Genomic DNA, 23,826 nt, shown 5'->3' on the forward strand with positions numbered 1-23,826 from the left:
GGCTTGCTCATTTCCAGCAATTTATCAAAAACAAAGAAATATTGCCACTTGTTACAAAACCACTTCATTGCTTTTTAAAAGCACTTTTAAGTAACCAAACTGTTCAACATTTGTCTTTAGCCAAAATTATACATGTCAGTATTTCTTTAAATAATTTACCTTTAGTTCCATCCATAATTCCACGAAGAAAGAAATATAATGATCTCATTCCCATTTGCTGTAATAATTCATAACCATGATATAAACTAATACAAACAGCAAACTCTCCCTCGATTATGCCTTGTTGCACTCCCTAGAAAAACAAGTATATATCAAATTTGATGAGAGAAACAATTAAGATACATGTTCCACGTCGAACTTACTGGTTTCATTGAATGTCACAGGATGCTGCTATGGAAAGTAGCAATGTATTTTCCATATAAAATCTGTCCCTTCATATTTTTTCCTTAATTCAACATGAAATTTAAGTTTTAAAGAGAATAAGTGAAGGAGGGAAAATACTTCTTATATACTGTTTTTCTTTATAGGTAAATTATTAGCAGTACATAGATTCATTTGTCTTTCAAAACTACTTAATATCTATTATGTGTTAACCACTGAGCTAGACATTTGGGATACAATGGAAAGTCAGTCAGATATGGGCTTTATCCTCATGAATGTTATGGAATCAGGACAAATATTTAATCAGACTGTTTAACACTAACATTTACCACCAATGTTAATAACATCGGACACTGAGGAGACACTGTTATAAGCACATTACTTGTACAAATTCATTTAATCTTAAAATATAAGAAGTGGGTACTATTGTTATGACCACTTTACAGACGAAGAAACTCATACTGGTGGTAAGCAGCAGAATTATTATTTGAAGCCAGGAAATTTGGCCCAGTGTCCTTGTGCTTTTAGCCATTACTCTTAAGGAAAAGTGAACTACACATTCCTTATAGGGGAACATACAGCAGGTGTATCTATTTAACAAGATAGTTTTAAAAGAAGACCATTGAGGACATATTTTAATTATTTTCCTTTACTAGAAATAAAGACTATTATTCTCTAGCTTACATTTTAGTAGCATTTAACATCAGTGATGTTAAATGTTAAATGTTTAAGTGTTTCCAAGATAGTGATCAATGCCCTAAAATGGCAGTCTAATTATGTGAAAGAGTAAAAGCAACTCTCTGTAAAATATAAACTGTCACCAGTAAGATCAAGTTTTAAATTTACTATTTAAAATTTCAATGAATCTTTAACTCCTAACAAAAATTTAAAGACATTTTATAAATATACTAATATACTAATTGTATTATTATATAATTTCACAGAGGAGTTTTCCTTAGTGGTTCCCCAGATACTAGAGAATAAAGTCCATATTTCTGGTGTGACAATTAAAGCTACACCCATGTGGTCACACCTAGATTAATTATCACCTCTGACTTCCTCAATCCTTTACCTTAGCCAAATTGGCTTGCTCACTATCTCCCTCATACTTTTGTTCAACTGCCTCTATTCTTTCGCACATGTGTTCCTTTTCAGTTTCAAGAAAAACTTAGTTCCTTTTTATGCTTGTGAATATCTATTTTTTTTCCTATGAAGATTAGAAATAGAAGCTTACTGTGATGCTTCCTCCAACCTCGAGATCAAGACAAAATCTATGGATCTAAAAGTTATTTAGAATCTATCCTCTCATAACTCTGCAAAACAAAGATAAACTAAAAGACCAACTCTTAATTAAAAGTTATAAGGTAAATTTATCTTAATTCGAAGAATTAGGCTGTATTCTTGTTAATTTTTTTCATGCTTTTATAAAGTATACAAATCATATCTGAATTCTTTACGATGTAATAATATATATACCGAAAAATAATCATTATTTACATTTCATCCTGGCTCTCAGTAAAAGCTTAATCTATCATCAAAATTTATTTTAAAATACCTACCACAATGTTTGGAGATGGATTTTTCCTAAATTGATCTCTTGCCAGAATTATCTGGTATTTTGTTAGATTGGGGATATCCTTTCTCATCAAAAGATTCCTCTGAATCAAAGAACTGGCAAATGCTTCCAAAATCTGCACATTAAAAAAAAAAAAAATGTAGTTTAAGCTTGTCTTAAAGTCCTTTTTCAAATACAATTATTTCATTACATACTAAAGTAAGACATATATAAAACTGTATATTAAAGTTTGTCCTAAAACGAATTTTTAAATAAAACACAGAAAACATAATGATAAAATTTTAAAGTACTTGACATTTATCCCCAGATAACATCCATTTGAGAGTCAGCACAACCATTAATTAGATCCAACTATAACTGAAAGACATATGTGTTTTTCTGTTTATTTCTTAACTTCCCTTCTCTTTCCCAGTTTAATTACAGTGAAAGGATGGCCTTGATTTCTGTTGCATCTTCAGTGCCTACAACAAGGTAAATATTTGCATACTGATGACTAAATCAAATGCCTTGAAAACATTGAATGATGAGGTGTATCTAGTATGTGAGGTTCTGAAGATAGAGCAGTTCAGGTAGAGAAAACAGGAGACCAAAGATCCTGATGAAGGAATGAACTTGATGACAGAGTGAAAAAAAGATCTTCAGTGAAGACCTACTATAGTAATACATAATGAAATAATTCAAATTTTTGCCTAATTTTTATTTCCTAAAGTTGAAGTATTTTAGTACATTTATGCCTAAAGAAGCACTCTAAAATTATTGACAATATTAAATTATTATATGTAATTATACAAATTACATTGTTTATATTCTTGTAAGTGGAACCAGATGTATTTGTATTTAGGAGCTGATTACTGGAAAGACTTTGCCATACCTTAATTATGCTTAGAATTTTGTTACAAATAACTTAAAAACCAAACCACAGTCCTATAAAATTATCTTTAATAAAGACTTATTAAAGGTTAAATGATAAATGAATGTTTTGGTTGCCTATTCCTGCATAACAAAGTACTGCAAAACATCATAGATTAAAACAACCACCATTTTATTTGCTCACAATTCTCATTCTGTGGGTGAGAACTCAAGAGATCTCTCAGAGGGCCTAGGAGATATGACACCACAGTAACAATGAGAATATCTAGTACCCAGATCCTGGTTTCTTAATACCATTCTTCCATAAAAGGAATAAGGATTCCTTGGAGAGATGGTTGATTCCATGGCTGGGACAAGAAAAATACCAAATGAGCATAAAATATCTTGTAATGCCAGGAACTTAACATGTCTGAAGGACACAGGAGCCAACTTAAAGGAGCTCCCAATGGCCAAAGCTGGTACGATCTGAGTAACAAAATTAATAATGATAGTACTGGTTTTAACCCACAGGAAAAAAAAAATCCTTTAGTCCATACTGATATAAAGAATTGAATTACTAGGTAAATATGGGAGAAGAAACAACCCTTCATATTAGAAGAATTCAAATTAACAAATGTAAAAGAAATGAAGGAAAGAGTTAACAATGATTAAGCAAACACTACCGAAATAACTGTTGTATACAAGAACCATCATTATTACATGCTAACATCAGTGAACAAAATGTTGATAAACAGTCATATTTGTACTCTTAAAGTATCTCCTCTAGAACTCTCTATACTATTTCTGCAAATTTCCTGAAAATCTAAAATTATTGTAAATGTTAAAAATGAAAAAAGAATTCTGTTAGTGCACAACAGCTTGTCTCTGCACCTGATGTCTGGAGCCTCAGATGGCTGGGGGAGCTGAAATAGCTCAACTGGAGCCATCTGTCTGAATCTTCAATTCTACTTGGTTATCTACTGGTTCCTCCTTTCTCCTCAACATGGATAGCTTGAGTTTCGTCACATTCTGTTGGTCAAAGTCAGTCACAGGGACAGCCTAGATTCTAGGGAAGAGGAAATGTATCCTACCTCTCAACTAGAGGAGTGGCAAAGAATCTGTGGCCATCTTTAATCCATGGCATGAAATATGAAAATGAGGTATTCTCCTAGCATGACACTAATTATTAACTACAGAAAAACAATGTGTCATCTCAAATTTCTTCCACTAAAAGTGATAACTGTCAAAGAAGATTCTCAATAGCTACAATTGGACCAAATAATTCTTTATTGTCAGGGGCTCTACTGTCCATTGGAGAATGTTAAGCAGCATCCCCAGTCTCTATATACTAAATGCCGGGAGCAATCTACCCCCTATCCTCTCCAGATATGACAACCAAAAATGTGTCAAGTAATTGCCAAATGCTACTAGGTAGGCAAAATCACCTCTCGTTGAGAACCACTGCTATATGAGGGATCAGGGAGGAACATCCTGAAAATACATTTCCTTATAAAGAAATTTCTGATTGAATCTGGATATGTGTTATGGGTATGTTCACTACATAAAAAGTCACTGAACTGCACATATATTTTGTGCTCTCTGCTGAGTGTGTGTATGAGGAGAAAGTGTTATACTACAATTCAAAGGTTTACTTAAAAAAATATAAAACCATATAAGACTATTATTGACTTTAGAAATAGTCAACTTCTTTAAGTTTGTGAGTACATTTAAAACATGGTGCTCATTCCAAAAATTTTAATTTCAAAAAATTTTTCAACGATTGTATAAAATGTTAACTATATATTCTCACAGCCAGATTCTGTTAACTAAAATAATTATACTATCAGTTCATTTATTAAAACCCTGAATTATGATCAAAATGGCTTACCTGAACATATGCCTTTTGGATAGTCACGAGTTCTTCACCAAGGGGTACGACAAGCTTTTCAACTCGTCTTTCATGAGAGTATGGCAAAATATCTGGAGAATCTTCAGAACGAAGTTCTATCTGCCCAATTAGTAGGTTAGTAATAACCTGCTGTACGGCCTACACAAAATCAGTTGTGATCATAAATTATGTTACATATTAAATATTCACTTTGTCACTAACAGAAATAGTAGTAAAATTTTTGAAAGAAACATTAAAAATTCATCATTAATTTAAAAAAAAGTACTATAAAGTACACAAGAATTGGCACAATAGAGGAACAAGGCTTTTGAAGCATCTTTCTTCCACATAGCCCTTCAAGCCAAGCATCCAAGAAATAAGGATATCAGTAAATGTCCAACAAGTCAATGAAATATATTTTGCACTTTCAAACAGCAGTGATATATTCCATCAACATTTCATAAGGACTCAAAACAGAAGTTTTAGATCAGTAAATTAAATCCCCCCAAAATTATATAACAGTCAAGTTTAGAGCCAAAAAAGTGTTTGCCAAGAATCAGGAAATCTGCATAACCTCATCCAAATATGAGAAAATATCAAACCCAAACTGAGGGATATTCTACAAAATAATTGGCACCCACTCTTCAAAAGCATCACGGAAAACAAGAAAAGGTCATGGAAGACAACAAAAGACTGAGGAACTGTCACAGATTGGATCGGACAAAGGAGACATGAAAACTAATGCAATATAAGATCCTGAATTGGACCTTGAAGCAGAAAAGGACACTGGTAGGAAAACGGGCAAAATTCAAATATGGTCTACAGATTAGTTACTAATATTGTATTAATGTTAATTTCCTGGTTTTGATAATTTTATCATAGAGACTTCAATTTTTGCAAATTTTCTGGAAGTCTAAACTCATTTCAAAATAAAATGTAAAAAGAACTGAAAACAGTAAAAATTTAACAAACAGCTTTAGATGATTCTTCTGCACACTGAAGTCTGAAAATTACAATGTATAAAAACTAACTGCAAACAGAAGAAAAGGTAGTCAAGTTGTAGGAAATGTTGTAGTCTTAATGTCAAACTAAATACTAAAGTGGAAAACTGATCTGACCACATACAAAAGTTCTTATTTTCCTAAGTGTTAATAAATGGAAAGACGTTTTACTTACCTTTATATCACTACCTGGTGTGGCACTAAGAGCCAAGATTCTAAAGTGATTGGTATATTTGACTAGTTCTCTTACAACCTTAAAAAAAAAAAAAAGTTCTTTAATTTTATCTATCCAATACAAAAATAATAATTATTTTGTTAAATAGGCTATTATATATGGTCCATTATTATTCCTTTATTCAGAGTATTGATAAACCTAGTATATGAAACAATCATTAGTCATATTATATGAAAAGCAAGTGATTTAGGTCTATACACCAATCAAAAACACTTTGGGATTTCTTCTATATATAAAGCTATGACATCAAGGCCTAATACAGAGGCAAATCAAAATACTCAGGTGGCTAACTCAAGAGCAAATGAAAGAAAAGAGTCCACTCTCCACTGCTTGGGCCACGGTGTAGCCTTACAGCTATATACATATGCACATTTACCAGATTAGGATAAATCATAGCATAAAAATAGAAAAAAAGTGAATACCGTTATAAAATTAGATTTGAAATAAAAAAATTATTTTGAGATTTTAAAGAAGTTAGATTTTATGCGGAAGGCTCACAATTTTAAATTAAGTTTATTTGTAAAAGATTAAGGCTAATTTGGGGTAATTTAAAAAATCTTAACTTTCCTTTTAAATTCTAAAACATTTTCTCAGTGGCAACAAGCATCATTCCAGGTTTCCCAGTTTAAATTCAACACAACTTCTGGTATGATTAATACTGGATAATTTTCCAGATTCTCAATGCCCCTTCATGAGGCCCCAACATAAGAAAAAAGGACCCCTGAGTAAACTGAGTTGCAGGAATTGCTCTCAGTATTCCACAGTTCCATATTAGATATAGAAAACAGTAAAACTAGATTATCTAAAAACTGTTCTAACTTCAACCCATGTCAAGGATGAATTCAATGAGATTCACACTGAATCTTCTTTAAAACTCAAAAAAATTATTTCTAGAGCTTTTTTTTTTTAAAAAAAACACGATATAGAATGCATATAAAGACAGAATATTATACTTAATGGATAGTTAAACAGAATTGTTCTAATTAAAAACTGATGCAAGACAAAATGTCCCTAATACATGACTTTTTTCCAAGAGGGAGTCTCAAGCATTTTGTAGAAGAACTAGTAGTGTGTTTGTAACCCCTGGAGCTAATTTCTTCATTGAGTTGGTATGCCTGTTAGAACCTATACCTGAATATTCAATTAGCATAAACTCTCAGGGCTGTTTGAGAATTAATTAAGTCAATGCATGTCTCATAGTACTCTAAAAGCATAAGCCCTGTTGTTTAAAAAAGAAATCACCTATTAAAAAATTTTTTTTAAATAAAAATCACCTAATACCTAGCAATTTTTTGGAAATAAATGAGTTAAAGTTGCTAAATATAAGCTTAATCTACAAAATGAATTCCATAATGAGAATAAAAATTTGTAACTGCCCCTCTCAAGTGGAAAGCTTAACACATTGCGTATCAATTTATCATGAAAAAATACAAATAAATGGAAAAATATACCCATTTTCTAGCTGAGATCAACTCTGAGATGATGATTCTCCAAAAGATAATACTGATATAATACAATAATACTTAAAGTCCCCAAAAGATGCTACTTTACGAATTCACAAAATGACAGTGAAACTCATCTCTTTGCACTACATGAAATTACCTTTCTCTTCTAACTTTACAAAATACCCTCTCCCTAGTATCACCAGCTATTAGTTTTAATACCTACCACTTATAGGCTGATGATTTCCAAACCTGTATTTCCAGCTCAGAACTCTTTACTTAGATCTATACTTCTATCACCTACTGCCTACTGGATATCTACAGCTAGATTCCTCACAGATACCTCAAACTCAACAATCTAAAACTGTACTATCTTTCCATAACACCCCAAATATTCTCTATCTCCAGAACTTTCCATCTTGACTAGCAGCACCAACATTCTCACAATCTTCCAAGTCAGAAACCTGGGAACCATCTTGAATTTCTTTCTTTCATTGTACACTTGCTTTTAGCCCTCTCTCTAATCTTTTAAATCTTAAATATCGCCCCAGCTAAACATTTTTCAATGAGTCTCCACTGCCTACATCCCTTATGACCTACAAAGAGCATTTAAACTACTAAGCATAAAATACAAATGCCTTCATGACTTGGCCCTTAAGTACTCTCCAGCCACAGCCCACCTTTTCACCTTTGTACTTTATATTACTATAGTACTTGACTGGAAGGCACTGTGTTAGGTATGTTGCATTATGTCATTCAATCTCTAAAACAATGCTAACAGTTAAGTATTGTTTTACCTACCTATCAAGGAATTACACTGAATATTCACTACAAATCTTTGAATTATCTTAGTTCTAAAACTCCACCGTACCCTACTTTGGATCCCTGCCTCAATGATGACTAGGCTCTCATTTCTACATCTGACACTAATGGCCTTGTTAAGCAAAGTAAATAAATAAAGACAGCAGACACTGATTTTAATAGATGAAGAAAAGTATTTCCTATCTCTATCTGTTCCAAGATAATAGATGTTAAGGCTTTTCATAATACCACCAATAATTTCCATTATGAATAATTATTCTCCAAAATACCCTCTAACAATGTTTACACTACAAAATACTTTTTAACAAAATATTACCTGGCAATAAGCATAATTTCCAAGAGCTTTATGAGCTTCATCAATAACTAGACACTTTATTTCAGCAGCGGGACAAGCTCCTCTAGAAAGGTCATTTACCATGACTTGAGGTGTAAGGAAAAGGACTCTCTTACTGCTCCATATTTCCTTCCTGGTGACAGCGTGGGTAGATCCTATAAATAAAAGTGACACTGGGTAACCAATGGGAAATACACAAACACTTAATAGCTTCAAAATGCTATGACAACCCAGCTCTTAATTTCAAATTAGTCCATTCTTTTTAAAATACCTGTCATTTCCGCCATGTGGAACTGCGGGATACCCATCACCCGGTAGCAAGCCTCGATCTGCTGTGTCACCAAGGGTTTCGTGGGGGCCATGAAAACCACCTTGCCAGAAGGGAACCAGCGGTAGAAATTGTACATGACCACGGCGGCAATAAAGGTTTTTCCCAGCCCGGTGGGCAGACACACTAGCGTGTTACAGAACAGAGCGGCCCGGGAGATGTGAAGCTGGTAGTCTCGCACTGGGCAATTAGTAGGGTAAATCCACAGGGCTCCCGCTGAGGTGCAGAACCCGCTGTTCTCTAGACTCAGCTGCCGCTCTGCCTCGGTCACTGCGACAAGCAACACATCATCATCATCTGACTCCGGCTGTGCCACCGCGGCTTCTGCCGCAGCAGGAAATCGCGCCTTAGAGACGCCGGGGTTCTGAGGCCGCTCATTTCCAGAGCTACAACCTGGAGCCCCAGCGGATCGGGAGATGCTCGAGCCCCATGTCTGGAAAAGCGTTCTTTGCCGTCCGCTCATGAGGCCGACAACCGCCAAAGGTTTTTCTCAGATGCCAGCAGCTGCAGCAGCTCAACCGCCACCGTTTCAGCCCCATCGGTTTATCTTCACCCAGAACAGTGGAACCAGAGGCGGGGCTGAGGTTAGTTTATCCAGTTGAAAATGCCGCCCCTGAGTTTGCGTTGAAATGATTGGCTAGCTTCACGGAAACCTTCGAGGCCCTCCCAGAGACGCATGCGCATCGTTTTGGAGTTACTTCAAACTTGGTCCCCCTTTCAGCTTTTCAGTAGACTCTGAATTTGAGTTCCGCGTCCAATGGCTGCCGTCATTGCTAAAGTGATGTCGTATAAAATAATAAACATAAATAATCTTGAGATCCTGAGGACAATCCATTATTATAATCTAACATGCCTTATTTGTTGTTGTGTTTTTAAATCAGAAAATGAGGTGAAAACCGAAACTTTAGATTCAATTAAATATTTCTCCACCCAAGCTGAGAAAAAATGTCGAGTCTCTTTTTTACAGTATTAGGCGTGGCAACCCATTATCTTAATATTTTTATTATTAACATGGAAGTAAATGGTTTGGTCCTGATAGTCTTTGGACAATCCGAAAGGAAAAAAAATGATTCTGATGTTCCTCACATTTTCATCTTCATAAATTATATGGAATGATAAGCATCTTTGTGGTTTTACTCTAGCGATAGCTTTCTACCTCAGGCTTGAATACGATTCCCATCTTCTCCACTCTAATCCTGGCGACTTTAAGTAACCGTTGTAAATTTGTTTCCTCTGTATTGAGGGAAAGTACACACACATCCTGAAATGTTCTGAGCATTAGTGTCACTTTCATCGCCATCACCAAACGGCTTCTTGCCCGTAGCTTTGTTACATTGTTTTATTGGGTTAAATTCCTGAATTTGCTTTTAGATAATTGTTTCTCTTGTGTTTGTATGGGGGGGGGGGAGGAGCACAGGTTGTATTTTAGTTTCATTTGTGTGTTTTAAAAGGGAGATGGGATATGGGTTGTTCTGATGGACGAAGACAGCCAATTTAGGTGTGAATTTTTAGGTTAGAATTAGATAAAATGAAGTTAGCTATCTAAATGCTGTTTTCTTTAAATAGGCTATAGACTTTAAAGGCACAGCAAACCGTCGGTAAAAAACAAGTGTGGGTAATGGCCAGTAAATATCACTACCTTCAGAAGTCGCACAAGGGCTCCAATTAAGAGTAGATTACAGTTTACTCTGCGCAATTGGCCGCTAGAGCCACATCAGCTGGATTTTCACCCGGACTCAATAAAGAAGCCCTCAAAGCACAGCTTGACGTCACTCAAGGAAGCGCCCCAATCCCGCCGGGTAGTGTCATGATCCCGCCCCATGGAGCTCAGTGCCGGTCCACGCCACGCCCCGGGGCGGAGCGATGCCGAACCGAGGCGGGCTGGCTCAGTAAAGCAGAGGCAGCGGGGGAAGATGGCGGCAGCGGTTCCACAGCGGGCCTGGACCGTGGAGCAGCTGCGCAGCGAGCAGCTACCCAAGAAGGACATTATCAAGTTTCTACAGGACCACGGTTCAGATTCGGTATCAGAGGCGGCGGGGCGGCCGGGCTAGTGCGGCTGAGGGACGCCTCACCCCCCCCGGAGATGTCCGTACATTCCGTATCCCTGTGTGCCCCCGCCCTCGTCCTCTCGCGGCCCTTGGCCTGGAAGGCCGGAGAGGCCTTGTGTGAGCTTTGGAACCACGCTCCCGCCCCTTAGGCCTGCCCTGCTTGGGCGGGTGGAGGAGTAGCGTTACCGTTTGGGGCTCGCTGGAAGCAATCGCAGAATTAGAACCTTACTGGGAGCTTTGAGTGAGGGTGAAAGCCATGAAAAAAAAGAACCCAGGAGATATGGCTGAGGCCCGGGGCCGAGGAGTGGGGCTTTGGATGAGACCTCTAGAGGAGAGTGCGGGCTGTTAGGGAAATGGGAAAGAATATGAAGATTCTGTGGGAACAGTGTGTGCGGTTTGCTTTTCTCATCAATTACTAAATACTGAACACTAGTACGTGTCATTTAAAAAAACAACCCGTAAATTGTGGTTTAACTTTTTAAAATGTGGAACCTTTAAATGACTTTTTCACCTTTATAGTTGGCGTTAAGTGCGCATTTCATATACAGTGGTCTCCCATTGTTATACATTAATAAATCAATTTGGCATCCTTTACAGATACGTCCTGCATTTTTCAGCATAGTCTCCATCTTAACCACTCACCTGTAGTCACAAGTTATTTTTGTCAGACTTTTTTCTTCGGAAGTTAAGATCATTTATACCTCTCTTATTGAACGACTGTACAATGTTATGCACGAGGCATCGCCTACTATCGGAAAGAGAAGCAGCAGTCTATGTGGTTTCTCTATAATTTTTTTTAGGTTCTAAACTAGCATTTAGAAATATTGTTTCTGGGTTCCTTTGAGAAGATTCTAAGATTTTCACTTTGAACTGTCTTGAAGGAGAGAATTATTCTCCACCTTCCAGCTCCATACTCCTAAATAATTATCCTGACATCTACAGCAAGAGCTATGCTCAAGTGTTTGGGGATATACAAGGATGAAAAAGAGACCTTGCTTCAGGGATACCATTTTATACCAATTTAGTGGAATTATTTTAAGCCAATTCATATTTCAAGTGGAGCAATAGAATGCCTCAATATTGTACTTCAACAAATTCTTATAAAACAAATCAACCCATTGCGGAATCTAATGTAAAACTGGCCCAGGTGGGACAATTTTGAGACTGATAAAATATTTTTATATACATGAATCTTTCAAGTGCATATTCTATAGTGTGTAGTCACATTCTTAAACCTATATTTACAGTCACTATTGATCATAAGATATCAAAGAAATGTTTATATTTTGGATATTTTCCAGAAATCTTGCTAAATAAATCACAGGAATACTAAAGCAATGGATTACTTTTATATAATCAAGATAGCCTTTCCCCATCAGCCTTTATTATTTAGAACATTTCTCTAGGAAGGAGGAGAGTAAAACAGAAAAAACAATAGTGACAGTGTTAGGAAAACTTTATCAAAAGGTTAGAAGAGTCAGAGGACAACTGAGAAAGTGAAAAGAACCAAGCAAGGTCCACAAGGCAGAAAAGGAAGCAGAATAAAGGAAACAAAGAAGTTATTAAAATCCCTGTTACATGATTTTGATTGAAGTTACATGATTTTGATGACTTCATATTTCAATAGTGTTTTGGTGCCCATCTGCCAACTTAGTCTTGTATTTGAATTTTAGTATATGTGCTGCTGAAGCAAGCACTGGTCTTATATTTGAGAGAAATGTAATTCTATTGTGGATTATCCTTACAACAACCCTCTATTGACATAAATGCTGTTTTTAATCTTCCACTGTGTTATAGAAACTAAATCTTCAGGGAAGCTTAGTCCCTTGCCTAAAATCAGCTAGGATTTTAACCCAGGTAGTCTGACTCCACAGCCCAGCCCATAAACTTAACCATTGTATATCTAGCATTATGTAACTGTTTTTCCTAGTCTACCAGAGTGGATTATAGATGTGTCAGGATAGCTGTGCCCAACATGGCTGGAGGCTCTGCCAGGGCCAAGTAACATCCTGCCAGGAGCAGCTTCGTCCAGTTACCAAAGTATACTTGCTGTACAAATGTGCTTTTCTTAGTTCTGTGATGGAAAAAGGGTTGGTATAAAATACATTTATTTCATTTTTGCCTATCAGTAGTATTATTGAAAACATAATAGCTAACATAAAAGGGCATTTTGTAATTTTAGACCCATTTTATTTGAGGGAAATTTTTTTGACTAACCAGTATTTTTTTTTTTTTTTTTTTTTTAGTTTCTTGCAGAACATAAGTTATTAGGAAACATTAAAAATGTGGCCAAGACAGCTAACAAGGACCATTTGGTTACAGCCTATAACCATCTTTTTGAAAGTAAGGTGAGTATTGTATTTTATTAGCAGAATATCATTTTAGATGTTATTCCCCAAAATAAGTTTTGAATGCATTTATTTCCAGAATGTGAAGTTTTTACATCTGCAAATTTTCTTAACTGTAATAGATGGGCTGGCTGTCAGCTCTGTGGAGGCTAATCTACAATATAACTGGATGTTTTGATATTTTGAAAAGGATCAGACCTTTAAAATAATTCCCTAGTAAAGACAACAAATTTTTAAGTGCATTGAAAAGTTAATTTTAAGGAATTTCCCAATATGTGTTCACTATGAAATGACCATCTTCCACAGAAACATCTTTATTAAGGAGTTGTTTGAGTAGTATTTTTATCTCTTGAGTCATGGTTTTTGTTACAGAACGTATATTGTGAGATGGTTTGAGGGTCATAATAATTTGATTAAAATGCTTAGCATATTCCTTTGTTCTTAGGCAGTTTCCATTTATTTATATTTGACTTATGTAGCCGTTATTCATGGTGCAGATGTTCATTTAAATTGAGAGGCTGAAAATCTAAATGTCTTTCCTAACTTTTAGCCAATCCTGAATATGATGTTAGAATATTTTCCTTACAGCGTTTCAAGGGTACTGAAAGTATAAATAAAGTGTCTGAGCAGATGAAAAATGTGAAGCTTAATGAAGATAAACCCAAAGAAACCAAGTCTGAAGAGACTCTGGATGAGGTTTGTATATATAATAGTTCCCTATTTAATTCTTATGTGAATTGGAGAATAGTGTTTGTTTTACATCATTGATTTCTCACAGTAAGGGGTAGCTGAGTGTAGCCACCTACAGGTACTAAACACCAATTTGGAGTGTATCTCTTAGGTATACTGAATCAGGAGGAAAAAAAAAAAAAAAAAAAAAAAGCTAATGGGGCAGAGTTGGGAGCTTAAAACCAGTGCTTTACAGTTGGGAAGCCTTTTCTGTGAGGCATCTCTAGCTATGTCTGGCCAGAACGTCTGAGCTTTCAAAGCTATTTTAAGGTCCTGACTCTATAGCCAAGTTGGACTGAGTGAAAGAAACTACATTTTGATTATTTTTAGTTTTTTCTAATGTACATGGTGTCCTTGGCAATAGAAGTAGTTAGTCCAGGCCTGGCTGTAGGGTGTGGGTTCATTTGTCTCATCTTTCTCAACTCAGGTAAAACCATTTCTGCAAATGGATAGCCTTTGTAAGCTAAGGACACCTCTTAGAACAAACAGTCTCAGTAGAGCTGAATTGATTATAACCTTGCCACTTCTGATAATAGCTTGCTAATAACTAAGCTCACTCATTCCTAGCTTAGTATTAGTGATAATAATATAATAATACTAGTTCTTTATTCCTTATAGAGGTGTAGCCTATTGATAAGGTATAGCATTTGGGCATTTGTGGAAAAAGTCTAAGTCAAGTATAGAAATATAAATGTTTATATGACTAAAGCTATGTTGGTTGAAAGCACATATTAATGTTTGTGTGTGTTACACAATATAAAACTGTTTTGAGATTTATCATAACTGTATTATCCGATGTTATACTGTGCAAATATTGAGCAGCTAATAAGACAGGTAGAGGCATGCTAATTACTAAAAGGGTTGCAAAAGCAATTGGCAACAAAGTTTACCTTCCAGAAAATTATATTAGGGGAGATATGAGGCAACAGATAGCATATCATTAAGAAGTTAATAAAAAGAGAGTTAAAAATAAAAAACTGTAAAGGCTGGAGACTGGAGAGATACTGTGATGGTTCTAAACTATATTCCTTTATTTAGAGCCTCTTCATTTCATTTAACTGGCTAGGCTGAGCCCTGTTATGTGCTCTCATTGTTTTCCAAGCACCTGGAGTCCATAGCCTCTTGAGCGATACTTTGCTGATTCCTGTCTGCTTTCTCTGTTAATGCTTTGGTACTGCAGAGCAAGTACTGTGAAGAAAAATAATCAGAAAACTTGTTTATTGGGCTTGATATAAATTCATGCTTAATATCAGCCATGCATGTTTTCTAGTTTCACTGCTACTCAATCTTTTATACTCTCCCTCACTCATCATACTACTCATATAAACTACTTGCTGCTTTCTCATAAATTCTCAATCCTCTTACTCCTTTCTCATTATATATTTTTGTTCTATTTTACCAAGATTGTTAGCATACATAATTATAATCATTTTCTTCTTCCCAGCTTAAAAGTTCTCTGAATCTGGCTTTTTCATTCTTATGTCTCTTTTGGGACTAGTGCTTACAAATGTCTCCTTTCTTCAAATCTTTATTCCTTTTTGATTCTCAGCATTTCAAAGCCTCAGAACTGAGTGTTGGAAAAGTCATTAATCTCTTGTCTTCATTCTTTCATCCTTTCAGCCCCAAAATGGCTATTTTAGTAAGCTTTCTACAATATTTTGCAAACTACAACCTGTTCAAAATTTTCAGTAATTTTGTACTATATAGAACTACTGTGTCCAATACAGTGGTCACTAGCTACTGAGCACTTTATGGCTACTCTGAATTGAAATGTGTTTTCAGTGTAAAACATGACCTTAATTTCAAAGGCTTAATATAAGTTTTTTAAAAGAATATAAAATATCTTAATTTTTTTTATAATGATTACATGTTGAAATATTATTTTGAATGTGTTGCTTTAATGCAGCAACTTGACAACCTAAAATTACATTTGTAACTCATTTTATTTCTACTGGACAGCATTCTTGACATATAAAGTCTCTCAATATCTGGCCCCTGCTCAGCTCCAGATTTACTTCTACAGAAATATTCTTCAACCACAAATGTCTGCTCATTGTCTACAAAACTGCCCATTCCCACTTTCATACTTTTATTACTTGCTTAGTGTATCTTTCCTCTTTACTTCCCTGTTTGTTCTGTGTCTGCTTTAAGACACAGGTCTTGGGCTCATTGCTTCCTCTGAAGTTTTCACCATCCCAGACTTGACTGTATACTTAACTGCATAAGTTCCTGTAGCAGATGGTACCTGTATTATTTATCTCTTCCTTACTGATTTTAAGGTAAAGAACCTTGTCTAATTGCTCTTAGTGGATTTTAAATAAATGGGTCATAGTCAATTTATTTTTTATTTTTTATCTATTATGTATTAAATAGTGATGAAGACAGTTTTCAAGTATGAATGAATATTAGACAAGAAAGAAAGTACACATTGGGACAGGAATTCACACTCAGTAGTCAGGAATCACTCCGAAAAGTACTCGGACAAAACACTTGCGATTCTTGCGATTCATCCTTTAGGGCTCCTTCACATTTAACCATCACTAAATTCTGTTGATTCTGCATACATATATCTCAGAACCATTCATCTTTTGTTATCCTCAGTGTTAGCATCCTAATGTAGACGTAGACTGCTATCCTAAACTTTCCTAACAAGTCTCCTCACTTCTACTTTTCTCTGTCCATTCCTCACACTGCGTGACAATGATCTGTTTAAACACAACTCTGATTTTGTAACTTGTTTAAAACTCTTTAGTTGGCTTGTTAATGATCTGAAGATAAAAACCCAGATTCTTCACATGTGCTACATGTCTTTCCATCCTTTATCTTATTACCATTTTCTCCTTTCCTCCCTTGCAGATTTTACAATTTTCATGCTCTTCCTAACCATGAAAATGCTATTCTTTGTTGTAAACCTTCCCCCATTACCTGAGTAGCCTTTGCTTATCCTTCAGCATACAGTTTAAACATTACGTCAGAGAAACCTCTCCCATCCTATAGCCTCTACTGGGTTAGGTCACTGTGTCATTCCCTTCTTAGCATCCTGTGCTTTTTTACTTCTTAGCATCCTGTGCTTTTTTTGGCTGATTACTCTCAAAGTCCTTTTATCTCTGTGTCTAGAAGTACCTAAGTTAGATCCAATTTTGGAAATGTTTTCATCACTTTGGACTAAGAAATTGCTGTAAAGCCAATTACCTAAATATGAGGTTCATTCAAGCACGTAACTCCAGGATCGCTTTGGAACTGATGTGACCTCACCATGAACCAAACAGATTCTTGCAATGAAAACCAGCATCAGTTCAAATAACCAGAGTAGCATTTCTGGTTATATAGGTTACAGAAGTTCCAGGTTGTTTTGTGGTGTCATTAAAAACTACGTTGTGTCTCCTACTTGAAGATTCACAGTGCATTTTAGCTAATGACAGCTCCGAGAAGTTGTGTGGAATAGAGTCATATGTAACTTTAAAGTAGTATTTCTCAAACTTAATTACATTAGACCCTTCTAACAGTGTTAACGATGCCAAGGAATGAGTGATCCATTAAAGACACTAAATAAGCCTCCACTGATGGAGGCTATCAGTGGGCAGTTTGGCACTTTCACCATTAAGACTGAACCATAACCACCAATTTAATGTATGTTAGCATTATTCTAGGACCTCTAGTGTAGATAACACAACATGCCCAAGCAACTTGAGACAACAAATGGGAAAATGATGGCATAACATTAAAATTTAAAATATGGTTATTGTTCACTAATCATACCATATCCATTTAAATAATTATATGTAATTTCCTTAATGTTAAAATAGTCTGATACTCTCATAATAAATATATGTAGTCATTCTCGTTTTCTAGCTTTTAAGATTTTTTAATTAAAATTATTTTCAAATCTGAGATGTTACTAGATTTTTGTCAACATTTTAAAACCATTTACTTTTCTGATATAAAAATCATGTTATTTTTAAAACAGAAAATAAGGATAGATAACACAGTAATTCTAACACCTAGAAATGAACACGTTCTAGAATGTTTTATTTTCTGTGTATATTTAAATAGTTGAGATTTTACTGTAGTTAGAACTTTCTATTATTTTTCACTTAATGTTAAAAGAATTTTTCTATATTATTGTCTTATATTACCATAAAATGTGTGGTTATTTTGCCAGTATGGATAATAGTGTATTGGATAACTGCATAAAGGTTTTTTCCTAAGTTCTATAAATAGAATTATTAATCACACTTTTAACATCTTTAAATTGCATTTCAAAGAGATGGGGCCAGTTCGCACTACCACCAGTAGACACCTGACCATTTATAGTAGCATTTCTCAATAAAACAAGCTTAGAATGGAAATGTCAGGGAAAAAGTTAATGTTTAGTTTAATAATGCAAATTGTATTAAAGCTATAGATGTGACTTTCTTTGGATTTAGGGAGGCAGCCTAGCTTTAGTTCAAAGTCCTAATCCTTACTCTGAATTGCATAGGGCTTTTTACCCTATCCAGGCCTTACTTTATAAAAGATGGGGAGAAGCCTGCCAGGTTGCTGAGGTTAAATGAATTGATGTTAAGAAAATGATGTGTATAGTACCTGATGTTCCACATGTGCTTGAGGGCTAGTAGCATGGTTAAGAGCATGCACTCTGTATCCAGCCTGCCTGGTTTCCAATCCTACTCAGCCACTTAGGAGCTATAGGACCTTAAGCAAATTACTTAACCACTCTATCCTTAGGTTTCCTCATCCATAACATAGGGATAACAGTACCTACCTCATAAAGTAGTGACTATTAAAAGTTAATTTATGTAAAGAATTTGGAATAGTGGCTGGCACATTAACTATTAACATCAATAGAGGTTAACTATCATGATCACTATCATTTGGGGTATTTTGGAAGAGTGGAAAGAACAGGGTGTTTGGATTCAGACAAACCCAAGTCCTTGTTCATTCTCTACTAATTTGCTCTGTTGCATAAATTCTCTGAACCTCAGTTTCCTCATCTGCAAAAACTCAAGTTGGTGATATACCTTCTTCAGAGGATTGTTAGGATTAAGTGGGTGGTATGTGTTAAGTGACTTAAACAATAGGTGTTTAGTATCTCTTTTTTCCTTTGCCATTAGATGTTCTATACTGTAAGATTTTATTAAATTTGACTAAGAAACTGCTTTTCTCACAATATATGAACCATAATTGATTAGATTAGCCTTTAGCTTTTTTTTTTTTTTAAAAAAAAAAAAAAAGGTCAGTAATCCTGCTCTGTTTTAGGAAATATGCCTGTTATAACTTCTATAGATAATTACATTCATTGTGTGAACTTCAGGAACAGGTACAACATGCCTGTATTCATTCTAATTGGATATAATAAACATATGTAGTAATGTCAATTACTGGTGCTAAAACCACTCAAATGTTTGAAAAAATGTCACAATGCTTTATTTAATGCCTAATGATTTTGTAGGAATTGAATAGTAATGATATTCCTAACACTGGGAAATAACTGGATTCATTTTACGGTTTGGAGAATAACAGAACATTGCCAAAGAACATTGGTTTCCAAAGAATCTGGAAGTTAATCTGAAATTAAATTATAGATATCATAGTTACTAATATTCTTATCACAGACTTGAAATGAGAGATAGTGACTTTATTAACTCATAGAGGTGAACCACTGTGACCAGCCTTAGGTCACAGTTGGCTGTATACATATTCTGTCATCCTTTATCCTTCTAAAAGAAGGACATGAGTTAATAATTATGTGTGTGTTGTCTTGTTTGTAGGGTCCACCAAAATACACAAAATCTGTTCTTAAAAAGGGGGATAAGACCAACTTCCCCAAAAAGGGAGATGTTGTTCATTGCTGGTATACAGGAACACTACAGGATGGAACTGTTTTTGATACCAATATTCAAACGAGTAAGTCTAAACATAATCTTACCTTTTTGACTTTAAGGCATTAAAAGTCTGTAGTTGAACATTTGGCAGTTACCTTTTTCTTGGCTGTCCCTTTTTTCTAGAGGTCATTTGCACCTGTGATTTACTTGGAAGAGGTCTTCAGTTTACTACTTATTGACTTGGTGAATAAAGACCTCTTGGTCATTGGAAAGCCAAAAAACAAAGAAGTTAAGTCTAAATGTGGTTAATGTCCCAAAATGAAGCTTTAGTACGTTAATACAAAAGGCAGGATCGTGTGTTACTTTAGTGGTGTAAATATAGGTCCTTTCCCTCTCCCCCATTTAGACCATTCTTGATAAATTACCTGGCTTTCTGAATTTTTATTTCTTTTCAAATGTATAGTATGGTAAGTTCTAAAAATCAATGTCAACATTTAAATCCATATGTTTTCCATTGGAACTTAATTTCATCATTAATTATAAGGAAAATCTGTTTTACAGGCTCAAAGAAGAAGAAAAATGCCAAGCCTTTAAGTTTTAAGGTTGGAATAGGCAAAGTTATCAGAGGAGTAAGTAAAAAATGGCAGTGAATCAAGAGATTCTGGCACATGCTACTTGTGGCATGGTGCCATAAAGAATTAAGATTGGGGATGTGATGAAAACAATCTTTAGAGTCTGACAAATTGGTGCTATGGTCACTAACTGATATGGCACAAGTTCTCTGGGTCTTGGTTTCCCCATCTATAAAATAAGGACAGTACAGCCTACCTCAAGTTTGCTAAAATATTAAATGAATATAACTTAAAGCATGTAATATATCAGAGACTCAGATATTTCCTTCCAACCTACCTCTTTTTAGTATGTTTATTTCTTAGAATGTTTTGCTTTTTAAGTTTGTCTTTAAGATTCTTATAAGATATTACATAGCTCTTGATCAAGAAAGGTTAAAATATCTTCCTCTAAAATACTGATAAAAACAAATTTGTTCTCTAACCTTCTTAACTCTCAAAATCTAAGCTCAAACACCAGAAATCTTTCAAACATAAGCATGCCTTTACACACCTTTACCTAAAAGAGATAATGGAAGGAAACTTTGAGAAAAGGGGAAGTTAGGCTTCAGCTGTACTTACCATTCCAGTGTACAAAAGGAGATAAAAGACCAAGGCTGATTATCAGCTTCACTGAATCAGTTTGTCATGCTAGGGCCCACTTATTGTTTTAAATGGTCTTTACTCAGGACATCAAACAATAACTCAAATATCTATTTAAATGCACTTATGAGAACCCTCAATGTTACCCCTTGTACAATGGGTAAGTCCTAAAATATAGTTCAGTCATATCCAGAACCTAGAAAATATATCTCGAAACTAATAGCAACTATATATCAAGTTGAGCTATTTTTCTATTCTGTAATTTGCTTACTGGTAAATTCCTTCTAGTTAACCATATGTTTAATTTCCAGTATGTGACAGATCTGTCTCTATCCCTTGAACTCTATGTGATTGTTAGATTTCAACAGAATATATATTAGTAATATATTCTATATTCTTGCATCATGTTGATTAAACTGTTTTTGGTAACTGACTTTAAAATCCAAATTTTGACAAAATGGAGTGGCAGCCCAGAAACCTCTATCATTAGAGTGAGTACTTACTAATTTATCCCTATAAAAATAAATTCACAAGTTTGTCCTGATAGAAAAGTATGGCAAAACTTTTATGATACTGCTAATAAACTGGTTTCCATACTGTTTAACATGTTAGTTTACAAAAGTGTTCGCACATTATATCATTTGAGACATTTGAGTATTACACTAAAAAACCTCGCCCCCCCCCCCACCCGCCGGAAATAAAGGACAGTGATTTGGGAACTCACCTAAGGATATTACCTTAGGACATAATGAAATCCAGTAATGTTTTTTTTTGTATATAATTTTGCCTCTCTTCTGGTTTTGCATGTATTTTTTTTGCAAACTATCATTAGTTTTAATTTTATGTTCTTGCCTTTAGTGGGATGAAGCACTCTTGACTATGAGTAAAGGAGAAAAGGCTCGACTGGAGATTGAACCAGAATGGGCTTATGGAAAGAAAGGACAGCCTGATGCCAAGTATCCTTTTTTCCCTTGTAATTAAAGAAAAATCACTAAAAGATCACCTAAAGGTATGAAAGATGCTGTCTAGGTTAATCTCCAGGGTCAGGAATCCTGTCCAGACCAGTCTTCCTGACGTTTAGAGGCTTTTGTGTCAATAACTCCAATACAGACAATAGTTAATATTTTCTGTTGGTACAAAGTATTCAAACTTGAGGTAGAATCTACCTTTTTCACCTCTTCTTCAAGCTCTTACTTTTCAAGACTTTAACTGTGAGGTTTACTTTTTCCACTTTGAAAGGCAATTGTTAATGGTTGAAAGGTTTACTTCAAGGAGTTAAGCTGCTCAATACAATTGTAACAAACTGCAGGATGCAGAAAATGGTTCATGGTAATTTTATACTACGGTATAATTTTAGGTGATTATAAGTAAGTATACAAAGCACAGAAATGGAAAACATGTTAGGGATTACCAGTTGTGAAATGAAGGAGACCATGGATCCATCATACTGTAAGCATTTGTGATTACTACTAATGACAATGTTTTTTTGATAGGTCCAGTTTGTAAACATTAATAGTCATGACTCCAGACCATTCCAACCAGAACAATCCAGTAGATAAATGGTGAGATGTTAGTTTTCTGTTGTTGGTTCCATTCCCATTAGACTAGTTGGACCAATTAAAGTTTGAAAAAAAAGTTTTTTTGGAAGTCTTTTCTAGTCTTATCAGTTAACATTTGAGAATAGAAGTCTCTTCTAACCCTTTCAAAATCTGATGGCTCCCTCATGTGAAGCATCTCAAGACCAATCTCAGATAAGCATCGAACTCTCCTCTAAACTGAGCATTTTTAAATCCACAGCAAATATTAGGAACTACCTTATATGAACTTTAATATATACCCAGCTATACTGAAATCACCTTTTTTTTTTTTTTTCAGTACTGAGTAGCAGTCTTCATTAAGTGGTTGCTAATCACGAGACATCCCAGGAAGGAAGATCTTAGTCTATGCTAAACTTCTCTAGTCAGTCTACGATTTCCATTCACAAAGATACCTTTATTAGGAACCACTACACTTACTATTCACTTCTGAAGCAACTATAAAGCCCTTTTATTTAGTGTTATTTACCAATATTCAGTACACATAACTGATTTTAGATTAACGTTATTGGGAGTGAGGGGAGAAGCACTTTATCATATTTACCTTGACTTTTTCAACAGAATCCCACCAAATGCAAAACTCATATTTGAAGTGGAATTAGTGGATATTGATTGAAATAACAATGCTTGAGATCTCAAGACATCAGCAATGGCCTTGAAGAAACTTATGTAACTAATTACATCTGGTTGCTATTGTTAAGGGAAGAGTCAACTGCAAAATTCAAGGAGTTAAGTTAGAACTTGTTTACTTGATCCCCAAACTTTTAAAAAATGTAATCTGTTATAGATTCCTGAAGTTTAAAATATTTTACTACAGGTGTGTAAAATACAGTTAAGGAGAACTCATTTTTCTTTTACCTCATGTTGTAAACTAAAAGGCTCAATAAAAATTTATCCAGTGTCTTGATTTGTTTGGTGTTAATATATTAACGCTCTGATTAGGTTAACCAGAATTCAGAGTTCACCAAACCAGGGAGTATAACAGTAAAACTGTCTAGACAGCTTTTCCAGGGCCACTCATCTTAAAATCTTTAAAAGAAATATTCTTATATAGTGAGAGGGCAAAAGTAGAGATTGAGAGGAATTCAAAAGCTAAAAGGTTTAAGAAATGTTAGTAAGAAGGTAATAGCTGAATTCAAGAAAAGCATACTTCAGAGTCAATGACCCGCTAATAATAAAGTTAATATTAGGTGATCTCCCAAATAAATTCATAACAA

At 34.9% G+C, this 23,826-nt stretch overlaps 2 protein-coding genes across 3 annotated transcripts in view; one reads left to right on the forward strand and one right to left on the reverse strand.

Moving 5' to 3' along the window:
- FANCM (FA complementation group M) overlaps positions 1-9,425 on the reverse strand; it is a 44,530-nt gene extending 35,105 nt beyond the window's left edge. The window contains exons 1-6 of one of the 2 annotated variants that reach the window (XM_036238375.1): positions 8,800-9,425; positions 8,511-8,683; positions 5,871-5,948; positions 4,695-4,814; positions 1,941-2,072; positions 160-292 (exon numbers count right to left, since the gene is read on the reverse strand). In XM_036238375.1, coding sequence (XP_036094268.1) covers positions 160-292; positions 1,941-2,072; positions 4,695-4,814; positions 5,871-5,948; positions 8,511-8,683; positions 8,800-9,319 — 1,156 coding nt within the window. In that variant the 5' untranslated portion in view covers positions 9,320-9,425. Of the gene's footprint in view, positions 1-159; positions 293-1,940; positions 2,073-4,694; positions 4,854-5,870; positions 5,949-8,510; positions 8,684-8,799 lie in introns of both variants that reach the window. The other variant, XM_036238374.1, reaches the window with a different exon arrangement.
- Positions 9,426-10,722: 1,297 nt separating this feature from the next.
- FKBP3 (FKBP prolyl isomerase 3) lies at positions 10,723-23,516 on the forward strand. The gene is made up of 7 exons (XM_016154642.2): positions 10,723-10,877; positions 13,151-13,252; positions 13,841-13,948; positions 19,750-19,885; positions 20,365-20,432; positions 21,873-21,970; positions 23,171-23,516. Exons 1-7 carry the CDS (start codon positions 10,770-10,772, stop codon positions 23,223-23,225), a joined length of 675 nt encoding a protein of 224 aa, XP_016010128.2. The 5' UTR covers positions 10,723-10,769; the 3' UTR covers positions 23,226-23,516.
- Positions 23,517-23,826: the final 310 nt, after the last annotated feature.

The sequence above is a fragment of the Rousettus aegyptiacus genome, unplaced genomic scaffold, assembly GCF_014176215.1.
Source record: "Rousettus aegyptiacus isolate mRouAeg1 unplaced genomic scaffold, mRouAeg1.p scaffold_m13_p_3, whole genome shotgun sequence".
In the NCBI taxonomy this organism is placed as follows: Eukaryota; Metazoa; Chordata; class Mammalia; order Chiroptera; family Pteropodidae; genus Rousettus; species Rousettus aegyptiacus.

Bases quoted from the DNA above. Each gene is read 5' to 3' on its own strand.
- FKBP3 (XM_016154642.2), top strand. From the start codon at position 10,770: ATGGCGGCAGCGGTTCCACAGCGGGCCTGGACCGTGGAGCAGCTGCGC. The intron at 13,253-13,840 runs GTGAGTATTGTA...TTTTCCTTACAG, and splicing joins ACCATCTTTTTGAAAGTAAG to CGTTTCAAGGGTACTGAAAG. The intron at 13,949-19,749 runs GTTTGTATATAT...TCTTGTTTGTAG, and splicing joins CTGAAGAGACTCTGGATGAG to GGTCCACCAAAATACACAAA.